The 19,664-nt window shown below is 40.9% G+C and overlaps 1 protein-coding gene across 10 annotated transcripts; it reads right to left on the bottom strand.

Annotated features, from left to right (window-relative positions):
- Positions 1–1,637: 1,637 nt before the first annotated feature.
- On the bottom strand, positions 1,638–17,230 carry taf1 (TAF1 RNA polymerase II, TATA box binding protein (TBP)-associated factor). Of its 10 annotated transcripts, none has more exons than XM_053331628.1 (41): positions 16,959–17,230; positions 15,926–16,040; positions 15,602–15,725; positions 15,400–15,516; positions 14,966–15,088; positions 14,442–14,683; positions 13,865–14,080; positions 13,527–13,769; positions 13,181–13,445; positions 12,923–13,030; positions 12,645–12,812; positions 12,206–12,333; positions 11,902–12,009; positions 11,588–11,761; positions 11,299–11,472; positions 11,032–11,136; positions 10,745–10,945; positions 10,519–10,660; positions 9,464–9,594; positions 9,285–9,365; positions 9,028–9,177; positions 8,807–8,926; positions 8,387–8,562; positions 8,062–8,294; positions 7,759–7,966; positions 7,068–7,233; positions 6,684–6,895; positions 6,366–6,474; positions 6,178–6,276; positions 5,909–6,086; positions 5,724–5,791; positions 5,433–5,555; positions 5,221–5,313; positions 5,019–5,103; positions 4,820–4,887; positions 4,189–4,305; positions 3,734–3,841; positions 3,424–3,519; positions 3,115–3,340; positions 2,807–2,978; positions 1,638–2,210 (listed from the first exon to the last, which is right to left on the bottom strand). In XM_053331628.1, the coding sequence occupies exons 2-41, from the start codon at positions 16,037–16,039 to the stop codon at positions 1,988–1,990; spliced, it is 5,994 nt and encodes a 1,997-aa protein (XP_053187603.1). In that variant the 5' UTR covers position 16,040; positions 16,959–17,230; the 3' UTR covers positions 1,638–1,987. The 10 variants fall into 10 exon arrangements, with proteins under 10 accessions (XP_053187603.1, XP_053187597.1, XP_053187595.1 ...); XM_053331622.1 differs by having other exon boundaries at positions 3,424–3,558; XM_053331620.1 differs by having other exon boundaries at positions 3,424–3,558; positions 5,013–5,103.
- Between the last annotated feature and the right edge of the window lie 2,434 nt (positions 17,231–19,664).

Below are 19,664 nucleotides of genomic sequence, written 5' to 3' on the forward strand. Positions count from 1 at the left end.
GCTTGCTGGTGAATTGACTGGTGTGAGAGAGACCCCCTTGAAATAGAATAATGCTGTACGTGTTGTAACACTTGTGGTTTTGCTGTGCGCCACACCGCTCAAGACTTCCTGGCATTGAACACAATATGCTCGAATAGAGGTAATGGCACAGCCCATTATTGAATTCAAAGTATATCAGCAAAGGTCACAAAGTGATTTGTGTAGATTTTACTACTTATTTGAATGTGGAAGTGCAACTGAACTTCATTTCTGTGTGGCTGATTGCAGAATTGGCTGTTTTTTTGCAGAGTTGTTGCAACAGGAAGTGTGCAGTTTACCAGCATGTAACAAAAACCGAAATAACAGGTGACCTCCCCATAATAGGAAGCCAGCTTCATTCAAAGAAAGAGGTGTGGCTACTGCTTTGATCATTTTGCAGATGTTTTTCTGTTGATGACATGATTTAATTCAACCTCTAACCCATGAAGTTCACTTTGTTATTGGCTAAATATCCCAGTTTCACAATTTGAACTCTAAACACAGGATTATCCTAAAATCACCTACTGAAATGTGACATCTAAACTTTAAGCCTTTAGATGCTTAAATTGCTGCAGCACTGGTCTAGTTGATGTTGTAATTTCTCTCTGGGAATTTCTCTTATTGTGTTGTCAACTGAGGTCTAATGTTGTGTTTACATTGCTGTTGCCACCAATCTTCTTTTATTGGTAGCAATAGATCATAAAAGCTTGTCTGCTTTGTGTAGCCAAGCAATATGAATATTTAATGAATGAGGTCATAGTACAAATGTTACAGTGGGTGGCTTATATTACTTCAGATGATGTATGTGACAAAACAGAAGTTGAAGTTGTTGCATCTCAAATACCAATCTTTCCAACATACAATATGTGGAACAGATATAAAGTATCATTTAGCATTGGAGTACCCTCTGCTGTTCATACTGGTTTTTTTTAATTAAGTTTTATTTATTAATTTACTGACTGTAGCTTAGGAGGTCAAACTGAACTCATTCAACATGATCTTCTCCATAAAACAGGTCACTGATAAAAATTTAGTTAAATAGAAAATAAAAACTAAATACCTACATATCTGTTTTTCTTCATATTGATAATACCTTAACTTTTTATAAGAGAGTAGCAAAGTAGTAAGTGTAACCAGAACACAAGCAGTATGAGCTCTCACACAGGTGTACTAAATGACATTAATGACGACTCAGTTCATTAAAGTAAGCCAGCATTACAACTCATCACCTCACTATTGTAATAAAGGACCATTTCAGTCATTTCTGGAGCACAAAAGCCAAACATTCACTGTTCAAGTAATCAGAAATGAGGGTTAACTACTTCTCTCTGTTTAATATCATAATAAAAGAATATGCTTGGATTCTGGACTTTTGGTCAGATAAAAAAGACAATAAGTATTTCTGATCATTCCTTTATGACATTATTAATTACACCTGTGCTTTTCCTGTGATTAAAAACATGTTATTTCTTTTGCTAAGATACTGTGAGCCTTTTGTTTATTACATTTTGCTTTTATGAACTAAACTTGTCTTAAAGTGGTGTGTGTCTTTTTATTGAAATGTGACCACAAATGATCTGAAATTCTATGTCCTTTAAAGAGAGACCTGTTTGTCATTGTTCAGTATGTTTATTCTGTTTTTGAAGCAGACACTTGTTGACAAACAACAGCGGTGTTTAACTAGGAGGTGAATTAGGTAAAATAGTACAAAAGAACTGAACCCAATTGCATTTCAAGGTACATAATGGCATGAGATATTCATTCAACGTGTAAAAAGCAAACTGAAATTTACAATGTGTTGCTTTGTACTCTGAAGGTACAGCTTACCTAACAGTGCATGAGGAAGCTATAAACATTAACCATCATTTACAAACTAAAACCAATGTACAATATATTCATCTGAGAAATCTTACATTTTAAAACTGAGATTACAAACAGTTTTCTTGATACTGTGTAAAAAAAAAAGAGACTAGTTGTCAGAGTCCATGTCGCTGTCTCCCCCAATAGATCTGAACTCTTCACTCTCATCATCCTCACTGAGCTGGACCTGAGAGAGTACCGCTGGGCCTCTCCTTCGTGCTTCATCTTCTTCATCTTCCTCCTCTTCTTCGCTGATGCCGTAGTCTTCTCCGTTGCCCATGCCCATGGGCTGCATCTGACTGCGGCTCTCTGTTTCCTCGTAGCTGCCGTAACTGAAACGGAAGAGAGTGACGGAAGTGTTAAAGTACCACATCAGTTCAAACCATGTGATTCAAGTAAAGCAATGTGAAAACTATGAATTTGATCTAGAAATGATCCTTTAACTTAAGTGTGAATAAAGGTCTACTGTAATTATTTTTAAATGCTTGCTTAAATACTTTTGGCTTTTCAGAGGCTTTAATTATCTAAATACTTCAATATTAAATTGTGAAGTGGGAGGGGCCACTGGTCCCACAAGTGTACTTGCCCATTCTGTATTCCTAATTCAAAATGCTCTATAAGTGATCTCATTGATCTCATCTCATCCAAAAGGTTTATATTGACCACCAGTTTTAATTATTTCTTCTTCATTTCTGAGAAATGCGCGAAGGCAAATGGCTACAAATATTACAATACCCATGAACCTCAGTTGCTGTTACTATGGAATGATTTCAAAATGCTTTATTGCTGAAGTTGTAAACAAAAGCCACAGCAACTGACTACACTCAAAAATATAAAGTAATGTGATTCACTCTGTAGGTTGTAAAATGAGTTTTCTCAGCACTGTATTTTTGGCTTCTGCCCGACGTCAACCTCCACCCTGCTGTACCTGACATTGCTGTCCTCCATGTGAGGCTCGTCAGGCACGTCCCCTTCGTATGACATCATGCTCTCGTCGTGCTCCATGCCCATGCGCGCCGTCTCCTGGGCTCTCCGTGGAGGTGGAGGTCGCACGTCCACCTCTCTGTCAGAGTCACTGCCACTCTCTGACAGTTGAATGGCTGGAGGAGAAACACACAGTGCATCACGACAAAATGTCACATATTCTGCCACAGTTTGATCGTTCTAGTGCTGACATATGACCGTTATCTGTGACTAAAGACTGAATTTCCATTCCAGCAGAGCAGGTGGACTTACAGGAGAAAGGATTGTCCCCCTCTTCTTCGCTGGCATCGTCCTCTCCGTCAGACATGAGCAGATCCTGATACAGGACGCTGGCTTGTGCCGGGCGGTTAGAGCTTCCATCCTCTCCCTCTTCTTCCTCCTCTTCTTCTTCCTCCTGGTTGTGCATCCGTCGACGAGGTGGCAGTAACATATCCTCTTCGTCATCTTCGTCCTCCAGATCTCCTTCTGCATCCTCCGCCTAGAGTGACAACACGGAGAAATGAGTCGAAGATACGTAACTTAACTAACTAAATTGCTTTTTAATAAGTCTGTCTTTCTTACAGGAGCAGGGGTCTTGGGTTTGCCATCGTCATCCTCCTCAAAGCCTTCAATGTCCACATCTGACTCCTCTTCCCCGGGTCTTCTGCCGTGGCGACCCTGAGGGGCAGCACGGTAAAAGGTCAAGTCTGAGAAGCACTTAAAGACAAGAAGCAAAAGAACATATGTTATTTCTAATGTTCTAGCATGAGAAACTTTTACATGGAGTAGGTAAAACAAAAGCATTTAATCCTAGTGAAGCTGCATGCTCTGAGGATGGTTTGAGGAGAGGTGGCGTGTGGTTTGCGAGCCTTATTTCTGTCTCTCTCCATACCTGCCCCCCTCTCTTCTCTGGAGCAACCACTAGAGGTCCCTCAGAGAAAAGGCTGCTGGTCTCTCTGGGCAGACTTCCTGAAGCCCCGCTGTCAAACAGATCAGCAGGCTGGCCAACACCACCACACAGAGCGGTGAACACAAACGTAGAAACGGGACAAGACGACAGGAGCGAAGGAGAAAAACACAAGTTGGGAGACACTAAAGTGAAGAAACTACAGTAGAACTGTTACATGAGAAGTCTAGAAAGGAGAGTTAGTGCAGAGAACGAGTGAAGAAACACCAAGGTCAGGAGGAAAACTACAAAGTGTGAGGGAGGAGACTACTGCACGCAGAATAGTTTAGACTACCAGGTGTGACCTTTTACAAACAGTAGGAGATGTGAAGTCTATTATCAGAGTGATTCAGCATCTGCAACACTAGTTAATAAAACTACGGCTCTGACTGCTCCCCTACCTGTGGTGTGTATGGTCCAGGGGTCATTGGGTCCAAACTCTCCAAGTCTGCTGCATCCAGAGCAGCCTCTTTAGCTGTGGAGATGTCCTTTTCTAGTTGGGTCAAGTGCTCATCATACTAGAGGCACACAAGCAGGAAATTATTACAACACTGATTACCAATGTTTTATCTGTTCTAATTCATTTCCCAGTTTGACTTTAAAGGTTTGACTCTAAAGGGATAAATGTCTTCCTGAAGTAGAGTTAATATATGTTGTCATATTCTGAATCAAATGTTGAGATTGCCTCGTTTGATTTTCCCGAATCGAATTCATGATTTTATGGTAACGATATCAGGAACAGGCAGCAATTATTTTATTAAACTACTCTGAGTTAAAGAAAGTTAGACAATACATGCAAAATTAAGCCAATATCACCAATTTTTGTTTGGACTTGTGTGTAAAACTGGTGCAATGTCTAATCGTTACATCAAGATTTATGTTCATTTAGGTAGTTTTTTTTTCTAAATATCTCACTTAAATCACTTTAGCAATCCTGGCATTGCAGCTGTTCTGATATTATGGTTTAACACAGCCCAGTTTAATTTACTACATAAATACTCATGACCTTTCCCCTGCCAAGTCTCAACAAACCTCTGCCAAGGTCTGCTTGCACACGTTAACAATATCCAGTGCTGTCTTGGTGTAAGGACTGTCTGGGCCTTTGAGAGACAAAGACAAAAGAGAAACAATGCTTTAAACAACATTATTCTAAATGATAGAGCTCTAAGTGATCCACATAGTTTTAATGAGATGGTGATTGTAGAGAAAACACGCATGTCGACACCTTTACCATTGTACTTGATACTGTTGGTGTGGATGAGACTGACGTCTGAGAGGAAAGCATCTCGGTTCTGGTATTTGTGCTTGGAGATGTTCTGTTGAAGCATGAAATACAGACAAAGACAGGCATTTATTCAAGGTCTTTGTATTGTTTGTGTTAAAACATCAAATGGATTTGTGTTTCAAATGTCACATCTTAGTATGGCCCTCACCTTGCGGATTGACTCCAGATCCATGGGGTTTACGATCACCTTATAGTAATCTGGCACAAACTTTTTGTTGACAGGATGGTGGAACGGCCATGACTGCAGAGGATGGAGGAATTATGGAAAGGTGAGTTGCAGACTATGACTTTTGATGAATGCTATCTGTTCATCTCACCTATACAGATAAAACAACTGTGGTCAGGAAAGTGATGACTTACATCAGGAACAACCATCATTTTCTGGGTCACAATGTTGTCCAGGATGAAGGAGAAGGCCACCTGATCATCATCATCCAGCAGGGGGTTGATGGCTTTCTCTAGTCTTACCAGTCGGTCCTCCTTCTACACACACACAGACACACAGACAGACACACACACACACACAGACACACACAGACACACACACACACACACACACACACACACACAAGTTTCATGGTTAAAGTGGAAATGAATAAAACCACAGACAGATGTGTCAATGTAAGATAAAACACTTGTTTTCACACTCACCTCTTTCAATTTGTTATCACACAGGTCGAGCATGGACTGTGCTACCTGTGTTATTGGATGTTTTGCACCTAGAAGAACAAAAACAGAACAAAGTGCCATCTGAATACACTGATGTGGCTTTAAATTAAGAGCCTAAATGGACCCAGAGTAAGTAAGACGTGTTATTGTTAAACTTATAGCTTTACCGTTGTAGGTAGCGCTGTTTTTGACGATTAGCTCCACTGCTTCCCGGAACTCATCCCTTGATGGGTACATTCGTTTGCGCACATTCTCCCTCAGGGTCTGCAGGTCCATTGGCCGAGTGATGATCTTGTAGTAGTCCTTCACAACCTTGGCGTTGACTGGTGTGTGGAATGGGTAGGTCTATGTGGAAGAGGCAAAGGTAGTAAGAGTCTGAGTCTGTAGAGCAGTAGAGGAGCAATGAAATGTTGTTGATGTGGATGACAGATCTTACATTGGGGTGATCTCGCATATCATTGATAATGCTTTCTAGCACAGAAGACAAGGTCACCATGGGGTCTGTCCGTCTACGGTGAATGGCCTTGTGCGGTTTCTGTGAATTTAAATGAAAACAAAAAGATCAGCTGAAGGATTTCTCGGCTTCAAAAGCGTTAAAACAAGCTGTAAAGTATCACTGCTTACATTGAGGTAGTCACAGTGCACGGCGCTGCCTACACGTCTCTTCTTCTTTGGTGGGAGCTGTTGCTTGGGGAACTTAAGCACTAAAGACTTCCTTCGCACCTCATCGGCACTGTAGGAGATACAAATGTTAAAAGATACATTATACACTGAATGGAAGAGTGATTATACAAATCTGGCCCCAGATCAACAACTTGTTAAAACTGTATTTTAAGGCATTCATGTTTAGGAAAACTTGCACATACAAAATGGGTTCGGATCAGAGAATTAAATTACTATTAAAACATCTTTTCAATGGTATGTTGAACAAGGAGCAGAGACCTTTCGATGAGCTGTTTGCCCAGCACGATCTTCGTTCCCTCCACCTTGATCAATTCCTCGTTGTCATTGTGGATGACGGTCTTTTCCAGCTCCTCCTCCTGCTCTTCTGTCATGGCAACCGGGTTAGAAGGTGGGGCGTTGGTTTGATAGTACAGTGGGCAGAACTTGTTGGTCCTCATGTGCCCAATGGCTCCACATGCTCCGCACTTTAGCTAGGGACGAGAGAAAAACATTAAGGAACACGACACACAATCTGCCTGTGAAAATATTATATTCATGTTGAAAGAAGTTAATATGATATCTATGTAACATTACAAAAACAAAACTGATGAGGAAAAAGTGAAAGCGAGAAGTATAGTACTGAATCAGCAAGCTTACTTTTACCTTGAGGTCTGGTCTCTCTTTGACCTTCTTGGCCTTCTTCTCTGGAGGTCCCTTGATCTTGTCCTTCTCCTGATTTCGCTTCAACCTCCTCAGCTGCTCCTGAATACGCCGGCGCTCCTTCCGCATTTCTTCTCTGTGCTGCTCATCGAAGAGGGCAAACTTTCGTCTGCAGCAACAAAGACAGGCTGTTTAACATTCGCTCGCTCATTTGTGATGACAGCTCGGGGCTAATTAACTGGCAGTTCATGTTAATTTGTTGTGAACTCTCTGGGTTTGTCCTTAATGAACTCCATTCATCTCCAGTATGGAGAATAGAGCAGCATTACTCTGACCCCCTTCTGGTTATGCTTCACTATTCACTATTAACAAGCAAACACTTGCCATTTTTCATAAATATAAAAAAAACACTGCAGGTGATAAATGTTTGTTTTCAATTGAAAGATAATGTGCAGCTGCATCAAAGCTAATTTGCATACTCATTATAGACATTTTGTGTACAGTTGTAGCCAAGATGTGAATATTATCATTGCTTTCTTTCATTAATTAGACGCTGCTCGGCTAAATAAAGAGCAGACTTTGTTTGTACACAATATTTTTGAAATTCTGATCTTAGTCTGATGTGGCACTGTGGTTATTAACAGGCTTAGAATCAAATATCGAGAAGGCTCACAGTCTGAATACAAAGACTCACATGAATTCATCATCCTTGGTTGTTCTGATCCTGGTGTAGGCGTCGATGACTGAAGCCTTGCGCACTGTCTCGCAGCGGACATATTCCTTGCCGTCCTCGTCCCTGAAGGTGCGATAAATCTTGAGTCTCCGTCCCGTGGCTGAGGAGTTGAGGCTGGTGACGGAAGATGTGTCGTCATCCTTGTGGGAGCCGGTGGACATAGAACTTGCTGTGGAGTGAAGGGAAGAAAAGCTTACAGTTAGAGACACAAACAACATTTTTCATCAGTACACTGCTATCTGAATATCAGAAATGCAAGCTCACACAAGCCCTTGCGCCGCTCCTTGCGTCCCTTGTTGTCACGGTCGCTCTCATCACCCATCAACATCCTCTGCAGCTCCTTTCTCTCCTGCTCCTCCCTCTCGCGGGACAGCTGGGAACTGGTCTTTTTGTTCTGCAGCATGTTCTCAATGTTCTTTCCCATCTCCTCAAAATCACTGTCCTCTGCTGAGCTGCTGTCTGTGTCTGTGGAGAGCACTTCTGTTGACTCCAACACCCTGTGGAGGAGGTGTGACAAGGAAATGAACTTAACATATCCACAGACAGAATCCTGACTAACATACTATATATAATGCTGAATAAGTCTTACTTGTTCTGCAGGTCAAAGATCCTCTGGCATTCTTCCTTGTAACGCTCCTGGTGTTCAGCAACGGAGAAACGAGAGCCTCTGGCAAACTTGCTCATGGGTCCCTCTCCAGAACGAGCCTGCTCTGTGGACATGGTTCTCACCACGTCAATCACTTCCCAGCGGGAGAGCTTCTTGATCTAACACACACACAAACATGCAATAAGCGATGAGGTGGGAAAAAAAACCCTCAATAAAAGTGTGATGATATGTTAATTAAGAGTGAATAAAAGACTGAAGAATGGGTCGTTTAAGTTCTCTACTACTTTGATGGACACTGGTTATTGCAGAGATCAAACCTTGGTTCTTCTCATTAGGGGACAGTCTCATAATCAGTAGATTTTTACATCAGTTTCACGTGTTTGCATATCACCAAGATCTTACTTCTTCCTCTGGAACACCAAACTTGCGCAGCAGCTGCTTGGCATTCTTCAGTGAGAGTCTCCTCAGATCAGCGTCTGTCCCTGTCACAGTCTTCTTGGCAGGCTGTGGCTCCTTGTCATCCTAACAAAAATGCACAGGACAAAAGTTTTAACCCTTTCTATCTACACAGAACATCTACAGAGAATACTGCTGTGGCAGACTTTTGCCTCAGATAGTCAGACCTTCTGCTGGGTGGGCTTGTTGGGCACTTTGACGTAGGAGAAACCTTCTCCACAGCCTGTAGGATCAGCCACACCTGTCACCTCCAATAGGCATTTCCCCTTCATGGCAGAGATGAAGGCTCTTGTTGTGTTCCATGGAGCTGTCCGCACCTAGGATGTGTAAGACAGAGTCAGCAAAGCATCAATCTGACTTTTTTTTTTTCAATTTTTAATTTGAAGTCACTGAAACAATCATGAGCAAGCACATTGAGCATTACCTCATCATCAATCTTCATTTGAAAGTCTTCTTCATTCTCTTCCTCCGGAGCAAAGAATGATTTCTCACCGTATCCAGCATCCTGAAGAGGTAAAACAAATATTTATCATAAAGCTTTTTACATAACGGTCACTTGTAAGCACCATCTGAATAAAGATATTTAGAAGCAGACACTGTTACCTTGAGTCTCTGCTCTGCCACCAGCATGCTGTAATAAGCGCAACACTGCTCTGGAGACACCATGGCTCTGATCTCTTCCTCTGTAGGCAACCTGAAGTCAGGCTTCAGAACCCACCAGTTTGAGTCCATCCCTGGCATGAGGACAAAACACTGTCCATTATATGCTCACCTACTGTACATACTGTACATTTGAACCCTGTGTGCTATACTGTCCTTAGACTACATCTTACCTCTTGGCTAAAATCCATAGTAGGTGTAAAAAGCTCTTTCCCTGTTCAGATTCTTGTCTGTCAATTCAAGGCATACACACACACACACACACACACACACACACACACTGCTGAGCCTCACAGCACAGCATCTCTCTATAACATGGGTATCAAACTCATGCTATAGATGGGGCCACATACTGCCCAATTTAAGGGAGGGGAGGGAGGAAAGAAGAACAGAAGGAAGGAAGAAAGGGGGATGGAGGAAGGAAAGAAGGAAGGGAGGAAAGAGAGAGGAAGGAATGAAGGAAGGGAGGAAAGAGAGAGGAAGGAAAGAAGGAAGGGAGGAAGGTAGGGGGGAGGAAATAAAGAGAGAAGGAGGAAGGAAGGAAGGAAGGAAAGAAAGATGGAAGGAAGGAAGGACAGATAGAAGGAAAGAAAGATGGAAAGGAAGGAAAAGAAGGAGGAGAAGGAAGAGTAGACAAGAATGAAAGACGGAAGGAAGGAAGGAAGACAGGAAGGAAGACAGGAAGACAGGAAGGAAGGAAGAAAATAAGACAGGAAAGAAGGAAGAAAAAGAAGACAGGAAAGAAGGAATGAAGGAAGAAAAAGAAGACAGAAAGGAAGGAAGGGAAGATGGAAGGAAGGGAAGATTTAAGGAAGGGAGGAATAATTAAAGTGGGCCGGACTGGACCCCTTGGCGGGCAGGATCTGGCCCACGGGCCACATGTTTGACACCCCTGCTCTATAACCTCAACACTACTCTGATAAAACGTGACTGGGTTAGGTTAAACCAATAAATGATTAACTAAGCGGTGATCAGATTAATCAAAACATGAGATATACCTGTACGTTTGAAGTCGGCACAGAGTTTTAGTCGTTTTCTGATGCTGCTCTCTGAGTGTGATGGGAAAGCTTTTTTTATATCCTCCATGCGGATCCGGCGGGGCCGATCCTTGCTCTTCCAGAACAAGCGGTAAATGAACACCTAGAGAATAGAGATGTGACAAGATTAGTATTCGCAGCTACTAGCTCAAGTTTCCAGGAGAGGTCAGGCAACATAAAAACATACTTGAAGGAAGTCTCTGATGTGGGTATTGGCTCGTTTGGAGTTGGGCCCTGGAACTTCATACAAGGGGCACTCCTGACCGACTACAATAATGTCCACAATCTCTCTGATGTAGTAGCCGTGTCGTGTTCGTAGAACCAAGAAATCTGTCTCTGGCATCTTGTGCAGGTAGATTGGGGAGCGGAAAAGGTTGTTTTCAAACGCCTAAAAGAAAAAGACACACCATCTCACAATTTGCCACAATAACAGACTAGTGATGCTTCATATATTCAATCTTTGACTGTGCTGACCTGTAGCAGCTGTCCAGGATGCAGAGAACCCAGGAAAGGCGATGTATGGCAGTATACAGTCTCTCCATATTTACAGTCTGGTGCTCCAGGATCCTTTCCAGGTTTCTGAAGAATAAATGAACAGAAATATATTATGATTGTAACAGCCATGGGTTTGTATTTCTCAGCTAATTCCTCACTAGAACTAAATTGATGTTTTACTATTTCAGGTTTTTAAATGTACACATCTAGGCATAATCATGAGTGGAAAACAAACACCATACCCACCCTTTTGTAGTAGTTTTTGATCTTAGTGGCCATGCCAACTTGCATGATGAGAGGGGCGTATTCTTCACTGTACTCTGCCAGGATCAGATCTCCATCTTTGCCTGTCAAGTCCTGAGGGGTTCGCATGAAGAACATGTCTCCTCCTCCTGATGCCTGACGCTCTTGCTCTCGCATCTACACGAAATATTTGAACATGAAGATCATCAATGTTATTACAAAAATAGCAAACTATTACAAGGTTATCTGTAAATTCACATAGTACTAATGCTCATTTTGAACAGGGCTCCACCTTGGCCTTCTTCTTAATGTGTTTGAGCAGTGGCTGGACGGGGTGGGGGCCCGGCTGAGCCAACGCTCCAAAAGAGTACTTCTTCAGGGTCGATCGATGGAACTGGCGCAGCTTCATAGGTCCCATATGAGTGGGGAAGAAGGGCTGTCTCAGCTCCAGTGCCGGGATGGAGTGCTGTGAAGACACAAAATGTATTCAGTCAAATTATATAACATTGTACATTTCACTTAATGGCTCTGTATCTACTTTATTAAATTACAATTTAAAGCATCCCCATGTTGACCATAGTGTGCCATTTGTGTGCCACTGCTAACCTGAATGATGTTGCCACCGAACGTGCCCCTCAGGCCCTGCTGTTTGGGATAGTAGAACTCATCATTGGAGAGGTTCCAGGGGTCCTTCATCTCAGGCTGGGACATATTCTGAGTTGAGAGAAAACATATTTCTGTCAAATTCATTTAATCATATTAGCACCTTCACTATGCAGCCTTCATTTCCTTTTTCGAGCTGCATTTAAATGAAAACTGTTTTAGACCCAAATCTGAAGAAGTACATTTTTTCTGCTGTTCTCATAATCAAACAGGCTTTTGCTCGTCCTGGTGAGACAGTGTACTGTACCTGCTGTGGCTCATCTTTTATCACTCCAGTCTTCCCCAGCAGAATGCGGCTCTTTTTGATTGCTGATTCCTTCTTATTCTCTTTTGATGGGGAGTGGGAAGTCATCTCCTCCTTTTCATCAGGAATTTCTACAAGAAAGCACAGGTGGTTTCAAAATGAGTGAATTAAAAAGGCATTATTATAGAATTAAAAGTAACGGTGCACGCTCACAAGTTTCCACTTTTTCATTTCCAGTGAGACAATCATATCCTTCTAAACTAATATTAAATGATACGTGGTGTATTATTTTGATCATGATCTGTATGTGTAGAGCATGTTTTTTGTTTGAACATGACAAAACAATCCCATCTGCTGTAATATTTTACATTAAATCATTTTGAAAGATGAATCACAACAGAAGTAAACATGTCACCTAACAGGATAATATTTTTGAATATACCTAGAATGATATTCTCATCATTGGGATCTAGTGTAAGAACAGGTGGCATAAGCAGGTGATCCATCTCTTGGTCATCCCAGATAATGTTGTCTTCCCATCGTCCATACACCAACTCCTCACTGTCAATGGGGAAAATGGAGAACCAGGGAGAGTCTTCTTCCAGAGAGGCTGCGGAGGAAGAAAAAAACGAAAGAAAATAGATATTGATAAATCAGGCGGTGATTTTTAAAAAAAAGCTCTGTATTCACTAAAAATTATGTAAAAAAAAATAAACTTACCATGATTATCATGGCTGTTTTTTTCCCGCTTGGAGCCTGTGATTGAGGAAGCTTTGGGCATTGGTGGAGGTGTGGGTGGTACCAACTGGGAATTACTTCTAGTCAGTCCTGTAAGATTAAAAGAGATTATCATATTTCCTTCACAGGCATGAAATATTATAACATGATACCTCATCGTCAATAAACATGTAACATCACCCTGATAAAATATCCTGTCACAGCAAGATTCAATTGTGTATTTTTTTCCTTCTTTCTCACCCTGTTGTGCATTGTAAGCATTGGCGTTGCGTGTCATGCTAGACGGCAGCCATCCCGCCAGGCTGGCTCGCTGTGTCTTGGTGCCCTTGTGTTTTACATCTTCTCCATTCCAAATAATATCATCCTCCCATTGCAGCTGAGTGACCATCAGGAAGAGCTCATTCTCAAGGGCCTGTCTGTCCTTGTTTCTCTCTTCATCATCATCGCCATCACCATCAGTATCAGCGTCAGCATTAGCATCAGCGTCATTGTGTAACAGCTGAACCTAGAGATCCATAATAAGCAATATCAATAACACAGTAATTATACTTTTTCAGTGTGGCTACAGGTGTCCATGTCTACATACCTCTTGTACAGTCTCTATTATTTCTTTAGGCGGATCCTGCTTCTCGGGCTCACTCAAGTCCAGTTCTTTTAGTTTGAACCCATAGTTGAAGTTACTTCCATCCTCAGGGACGCCTAGCATGTCGTACCAGAGCTGAGCAGGACCGTATCTCCATTCTGCCACTTTAGGTCGAGATTCTGCTTCCTTGTCACCATCGCCACAAGCTTGGGAAAACTTTGATTCTACCGGAGCCATCATGGTTATCTGGATGGCAATAAAAGTATTAGGTATTGTGAAGTGCAGGATAAAATGACATATTACCAACTGACATAATGAGAATTTACAGCTGCAATATTTACCTCATCATCAGAGAGACACTGCTCTGGGGCTGGAGGGTGTGCGTACTCATAATCCCATCCAGACTTCTTCTCCTGGCCTTGCTCAGTGGGCTCTCCCTCTGGAGGAGGTGTCCCCGGCTGAGGGTCTCGGTGCTTCCTCTTCTTCTTCCTGCGGGCACTCCTCCAAACTGACGGCATGTTCTTTCCAGGACCAAAGAGTCGTAAGAACCTAAGCACCTGGTAGGACATCAGAAACAGTTAGTGTCAGAGCACTTCTTGATTTTGAAAATAAACCTTTGGCATGATGTCCTGACCTACCTCATATCATATCATATTATTATATTATATTGTCTCCTGGGTCTGTGCAATATACCTGTGCAATATATACTGCTCTCACTTTCCCTTTATATAGGGTTTTATGCACTTTTTTTTATTCTAGAAAAATTATGTTTTATAGATTTATGTGTCTTTCTTGTGTGTCTTTTTAACTTGACAACTTGACTCTTTGAACAAACGATTGCACAAGAGTCCCTATGTATGCATGCATAAATGGCAATTAAAGTTCTTGAATTGTGCTGTGCCTTTACAGATGTGTTACCTTTCCAGGTCTAAACTCTGGGAAGAGCTCTGTAACACCTGGCAGTGCTTTGGCAGCATCTTTCTGCATGATGCCAGCGAGAGGGAGGCAGAGCCTGTCTGGAACACCCCCAGACCCCGAGCCCTGGCAGGGACGATCAGCCTCACTTTCTGAGTCTGACGAACTGCTGAAGTCAACTTTATCAGCAGTAGAGGATGGTGCAATGATGGAGGGCAGTATGATGCCATCACCCTCTTCTCCAGCTGTGAGGAGACACAGTGACAGACCAGGAAATAACACTTAGATATTTCTGATCCGAAATACTTGAACCAAGCACAAACTGCTCTTAAAATGACATTATGACCACATGTACCATCAGTTCTTTGAAGGCAATCTCAACCTTTGATAGTAACGTATAACCTCATGGAAGTAGCAAATTCACTCCCTCACAAACTCCAGTTGTTCACAGCTCAAATCCCTGTGGAGGAGGGTGAGCCAAGCACAGTTTCCCTACAGGGACTAATTATGAGTACACACATCCTTACCGTTTGTGCTCTGAGAGGTGGGCTCCTCTTTCTTTGCAGCTGTAGGAACACTTGGTGGTGGCGGAGGAGGCATGAGCTTTGAATCAATATCTTCGCAGTCAGCATCATAGTCGTCCTCATCATCTAGAATTAATATGAATTTTTTTTTAAATACATTAAATAAATAATAAGTGAAAATCAAAACTAAGAGAAAGTCCAACAACATATTGGAATGCTTAGTGTAGGTGACTTACATTGTGTTATAAAAATAAAATGTAATAAAGGTGAAAAAATACAATGTTGTGCAAAATCTTGTAAGATTAAGTCAACAAACTTTTGGATTTTCAGGATAATCTTTATATATTCAAATACATTTCTATCTCTTTAAAGAGATAGCTAAAAAGAGAGGAGATAGAAAGTGTGAATATGACTCTAGGGAGCTGTAAGATGATCACCTGTTTTCCTGCTGGGCTGCAAAGACCCCATGGCCTGGCGGTACTTCTTTGTCTCATCCTCAGCAACCTCACTGATGTCAGAATAATCAACGGCATCTTCCGTGCTTTTCACCCAACCTGGATGAGGTAACGTAATGAAAATGTCACTCCATCCTGTTCCTTGCTGAACTACAGTAATGCTCCTTTAAAAATTTACCCTCACCTTCTGAATCCACACTTCCAGAGTCTCTGTTTTCCTCTTGATCTCCCTCCTCATTAGCAGTGATCTCTGTAATGAGGGAGCCCAGGCCCAGAGTACCCAACCCAGCCAGATGCTTTTTGGACTCCTGGGACAAGAAGAACAGGCACAAAATTAACATAAAGTCACAATAAGCAGTAACGACATGATTTAAATAATTTTAACAGTTTAGCACAGAAGAACATTTTACTGATTATTAATCTTAATTTGCATTCTATGTGCAATGACACTATTAAAAAAATGTGACTCTTGCATGATGCTAAAGGCTGAACTGTTTGAAATACTCACATTGTCCAGAACACTGTCATCTTCCAGCTGCCCGTCCTCATTTATGTTTCCAAAGAGGAAGCCAGTTAGAGAGAAAGGGCGATCTTGGTCCTCGTCACTGTCTGAGTCCGACATCCTGAGAGGATATGGAATAACAATAACAATCATAGTTGATTGAAACGTTAATGAGACAAATCCCTGAATAATCATGCATAACTGACGCATACATCCTGAATTTGATTCATTTCTTAATTTTCTCATACTATTACAATTAAAATGTTTCTAGTTATTATTTTTAACTGTACATATATCAATCAGTCTGACAAAGTAAATTATTAAATCATTGCTTACAAAACGTTGCATGTAATAGTAATTTCATTTTACCATTTATATCAAAAGAAAACACCATCTAAGCATCTAATTTCAACAATAATTTAGTTTCTGCTCTGTGAGTTTGTGAGTGTGTGTGTGTATGGATCTTTTGAGGGGGGCTGCTCTTGTTTTTAAGCTGGTGATTTTTAGTCAGGTTTACTGTTCTCCACTACAGCATCTTCACTGGACCGACTGGAGTCTCTGCAGTCTTGTGTTTACCTTTACTTACTTTCAAATAAACTGATCTAACCTGGACTGTCCAGTGAAATGTCACTTCATTCTCTATGCATGCAGTTATTGAAATGCACATGTTTGTATTTCCAAACGTTAATTAACATTTTCTGCAAAACAATTAGTTTATTTCCTTTTTAATCATTATTGGGTTGGAATATATGTTTTGGTAGTGATATAGAGCGGGCATGGTAGCTACTACTAACACTGCAACGTTAGCGAATATTTCTTTAACTTTAGTCGTTCATACTCTAACTTTTCACAATTATAAAAACATACAAACTGGTCAAACTGGAAAATAAACAGCTTTACTGTCCAGTTTTGCTATAAACACACATGAAAACCTTAGGCTAAGTTACGTTAGCTGTGCTGCACAGACACGTAGCTAGCTGGCTAACGTTATATGATAAAAACAAAACAAGACACGCCATAAATGCAGTTTAGTACTTACCTTTCGTGAACTCGCTTCAGATTTAGTACATTTAGGTTGAATCCAGCTTGATATGAATGCTGAATGTTTAGCACAGACAGCTATATATTTGCTAACTTATTTCATATTGGCTAAGTTAACTTTTCACAAAATAACTAAAAACTATGCAAACATTTCCCCCCTGTCCCTGCACCAGTTTTATGGAGTCAAAAGAGAAAAAAACTCAAATGCATGTAATACAGTCTAAGACTGCCAGATTATTAAACTTTTGTTTTTATTTATGTGCGTTTCAGACTGCAAACAGCACCGCCAAACTACGCTAAGCTAACAGTGACCCGGATGGACGGTGAGGCGTTCAGGTACTCCCCGTAACGTTACAAACAAACAGATTATTGTTATAATATTCAAGTGTGCATAACAGAGTGTGCTTGCCTTATTTGTCAAATATTAGATTATGTTTAAGTCAAATCAATTTTATTTGTACAACACAACATCACACATTTGCATCAGGAGGGCTTTACAGCAATACACCATCCTCTGTCCTTAAACCGGGTGTGTTTTTCGAAAAAGGAAACATTCTTACTTTCGCCATCTGCTGGACTGGAGTGCTGAAAAGGCAGACAACAAAGAAAAAAAAAAGAAAAAAGGATCAACTTCTCTGTACTAAACCTGTTTATATATTTGCTATAATGCTGCCCCAGTGAGATTATCTAATGTGATTTTATACTTTACTTCTTTTAATGCTGTTACCAGTTTTACACATACACTCCAGTAGCACATGTTGAACAGATTCAGGTTTGTTATAATGAATGCATGATCCAGCTGAGAGTTTACCAATGTTATGAAGTGTTTTCATTAAGTCCTCTGTGCCCTGTCCTTTAGATGGCTAATAACAGTTCCTGCAGCTTTGCACCAGTAACAACATGTTTTTGTATGGTAAATATCTTACAGTGTCATTGATATCACAGTAAGACTTTTTGCATTGACTTTTAATTACAGTTTTGATTTTAGTTGTACTTAAAAGAAACTGCATAATAAGGAAAAACTGCCTCCTATTAAATAGAATTACAAAAATATAGAATAACTATAATACATTTATATGAAGAATGTGAGCAAGAGGACGTTGATGGACAGGACATTATTCACAACTGCCAATAACTTCCTGTCTGGAACGCTGATTGATCAGCATGAGAGGACAGCTTCAAGTATGCTAAACTAGCATAGTGAAGTTAACTTAACTATGGAAAAAAATAGAACATTACACAGAGACACTCTTTTCTTCTTTCTTTCTTTCTTTAAAAAATAAAAATAAAAATAAAAATAATAATAATAATAATGTTTTTTTCTGGACTGAAATATCATTCACAGTCAACCCCCTGCAAGTGCCACAATTATACTGGATGTGAGGATGTAAAATGCTGTATCCAAGTCATATCACATCTGTTAAGGCCCCTAAAAATTTCATTTCCTAAGAGTCATCTGAAGACAAGCATTGCAGATTTTATAGTAACAGAAAATGGCAAAGTAAAGACAAATCTATCTCTGTGAAATGTGCATGGGAAGCAAATTTCACAGAAGCCTTCATACATACAAAAATGAATGGAAATAGCAATGGAAGAAAAGTTCTGTCAATGAAGATGGAGACACAATCTGCCCAATGTTGACCATTAATGTTCATCATAATGGTGCAACCACGGTCTGCCTGCCAATATAGTGGGGGCAGAAAAGAAAGTAAAGGACAGCTAAGCACATTTAGAAGTAAACAGAACAAACAAGATTGGTGTATCAGGCTTCACCCGATACACCAATCCATCTATTACTCTATCTCCTGAGAAGGAGAGAGCTAGAGGAGAATAATCAGTCTCTGAGGATGATGCTCCAGACAATGAGAAAGGAAATCACCAGCATCAACCAAAGGCAAACCAGCACTACAGGAAAAGGATCATCACCAACACCCTACAACACAATACACCTCCCTTCTAACTCCCCAACCTCCTTAACATCCTTTACCACTCTGATTCCAGGCCCACCCACCTCTCTAAAGCCCTTTAAAACAGACACACACACACACACACACACACACACACACACACACACATACACAATGGGAAATACATCAACATGGCTGTTCCCTGAGGAAAGAATGGTGAAACTCTGGAGCCCCACTCGAGGACTCCGTGGATCACCTGTCCAGTGTAGAATTTGTAGGTTTATATCCCCATCCATAGTGGATCAAATGGCCTCACTGAAAGAAACAGTGATATACGCACTGCACTATGGTAGCTGGCAAAAAGACACATTGAGGACTTCCCAACTGCAAAAGTAACAATATCCTCAATCAGACATTCCCCAAAACATTATCTACACTATTATCTCAAGAGATATTCAGGAGCTGCACTTATCTACCTGATGTGAGTGTGGCACACCACAGCATAATATGTTACTAACACCTGTGTGATCACATCCATCTCAGTGCCAGGCAAGTAAGACTTTTTGCCAAAAGCATCGAAAAGACAGGTCTAAACAGACAATCTCAACACCAGTCCTGAATTTAGAGATAGGGTAAACAACATCAATCTACTTGTCTTTCATGAAACATGGAGACACCCATTCAAACTGCCCAAATAACTATACTGAACTAAGTTAACCTAAGTTAACTCCTTAAAATATTCTCACATTAAAAAAAAGGAAAATAATCAGTCAAAAATATTATACCTTCAATAATAT

The sequence above is a fragment of the Scomber japonicus genome, chromosome 13, assembly GCF_027409825.1.
Source record: "Scomber japonicus isolate fScoJap1 chromosome 13, fScoJap1.pri, whole genome shotgun sequence".
NCBI lineage: Eukaryota > Metazoa > Chordata > Actinopteri > Scombriformes > Scombridae > Scomber > Scomber japonicus.

What these genes read in the sequence shown, in the direction of transcription:
- taf1 (XM_053331619.1), bottom strand. Translation starts at nt 16,039, where the DNA reads ATGTCGGACTCAGACAGTGACGAGGACCAAGATCGCCCTTTCTCTCTA. An exon ending in CAGAGTTTAGACCTGGAAAG is followed by an intron (nt 14,081 to 14,441) that starts GTAACACATCTG and finishes ATGTCCTACCAG; the next exon opens with GTGCTTAGGTTCTTACGACT. An exon ending in ACATCAGAGACTTCCTTCAA is followed by an intron (nt 10,661 to 10,744) that starts GTATGTTTTTAT and finishes TCTATTCTCTAG; the next exon opens with GTGTTCATTTACCGCTTGTT.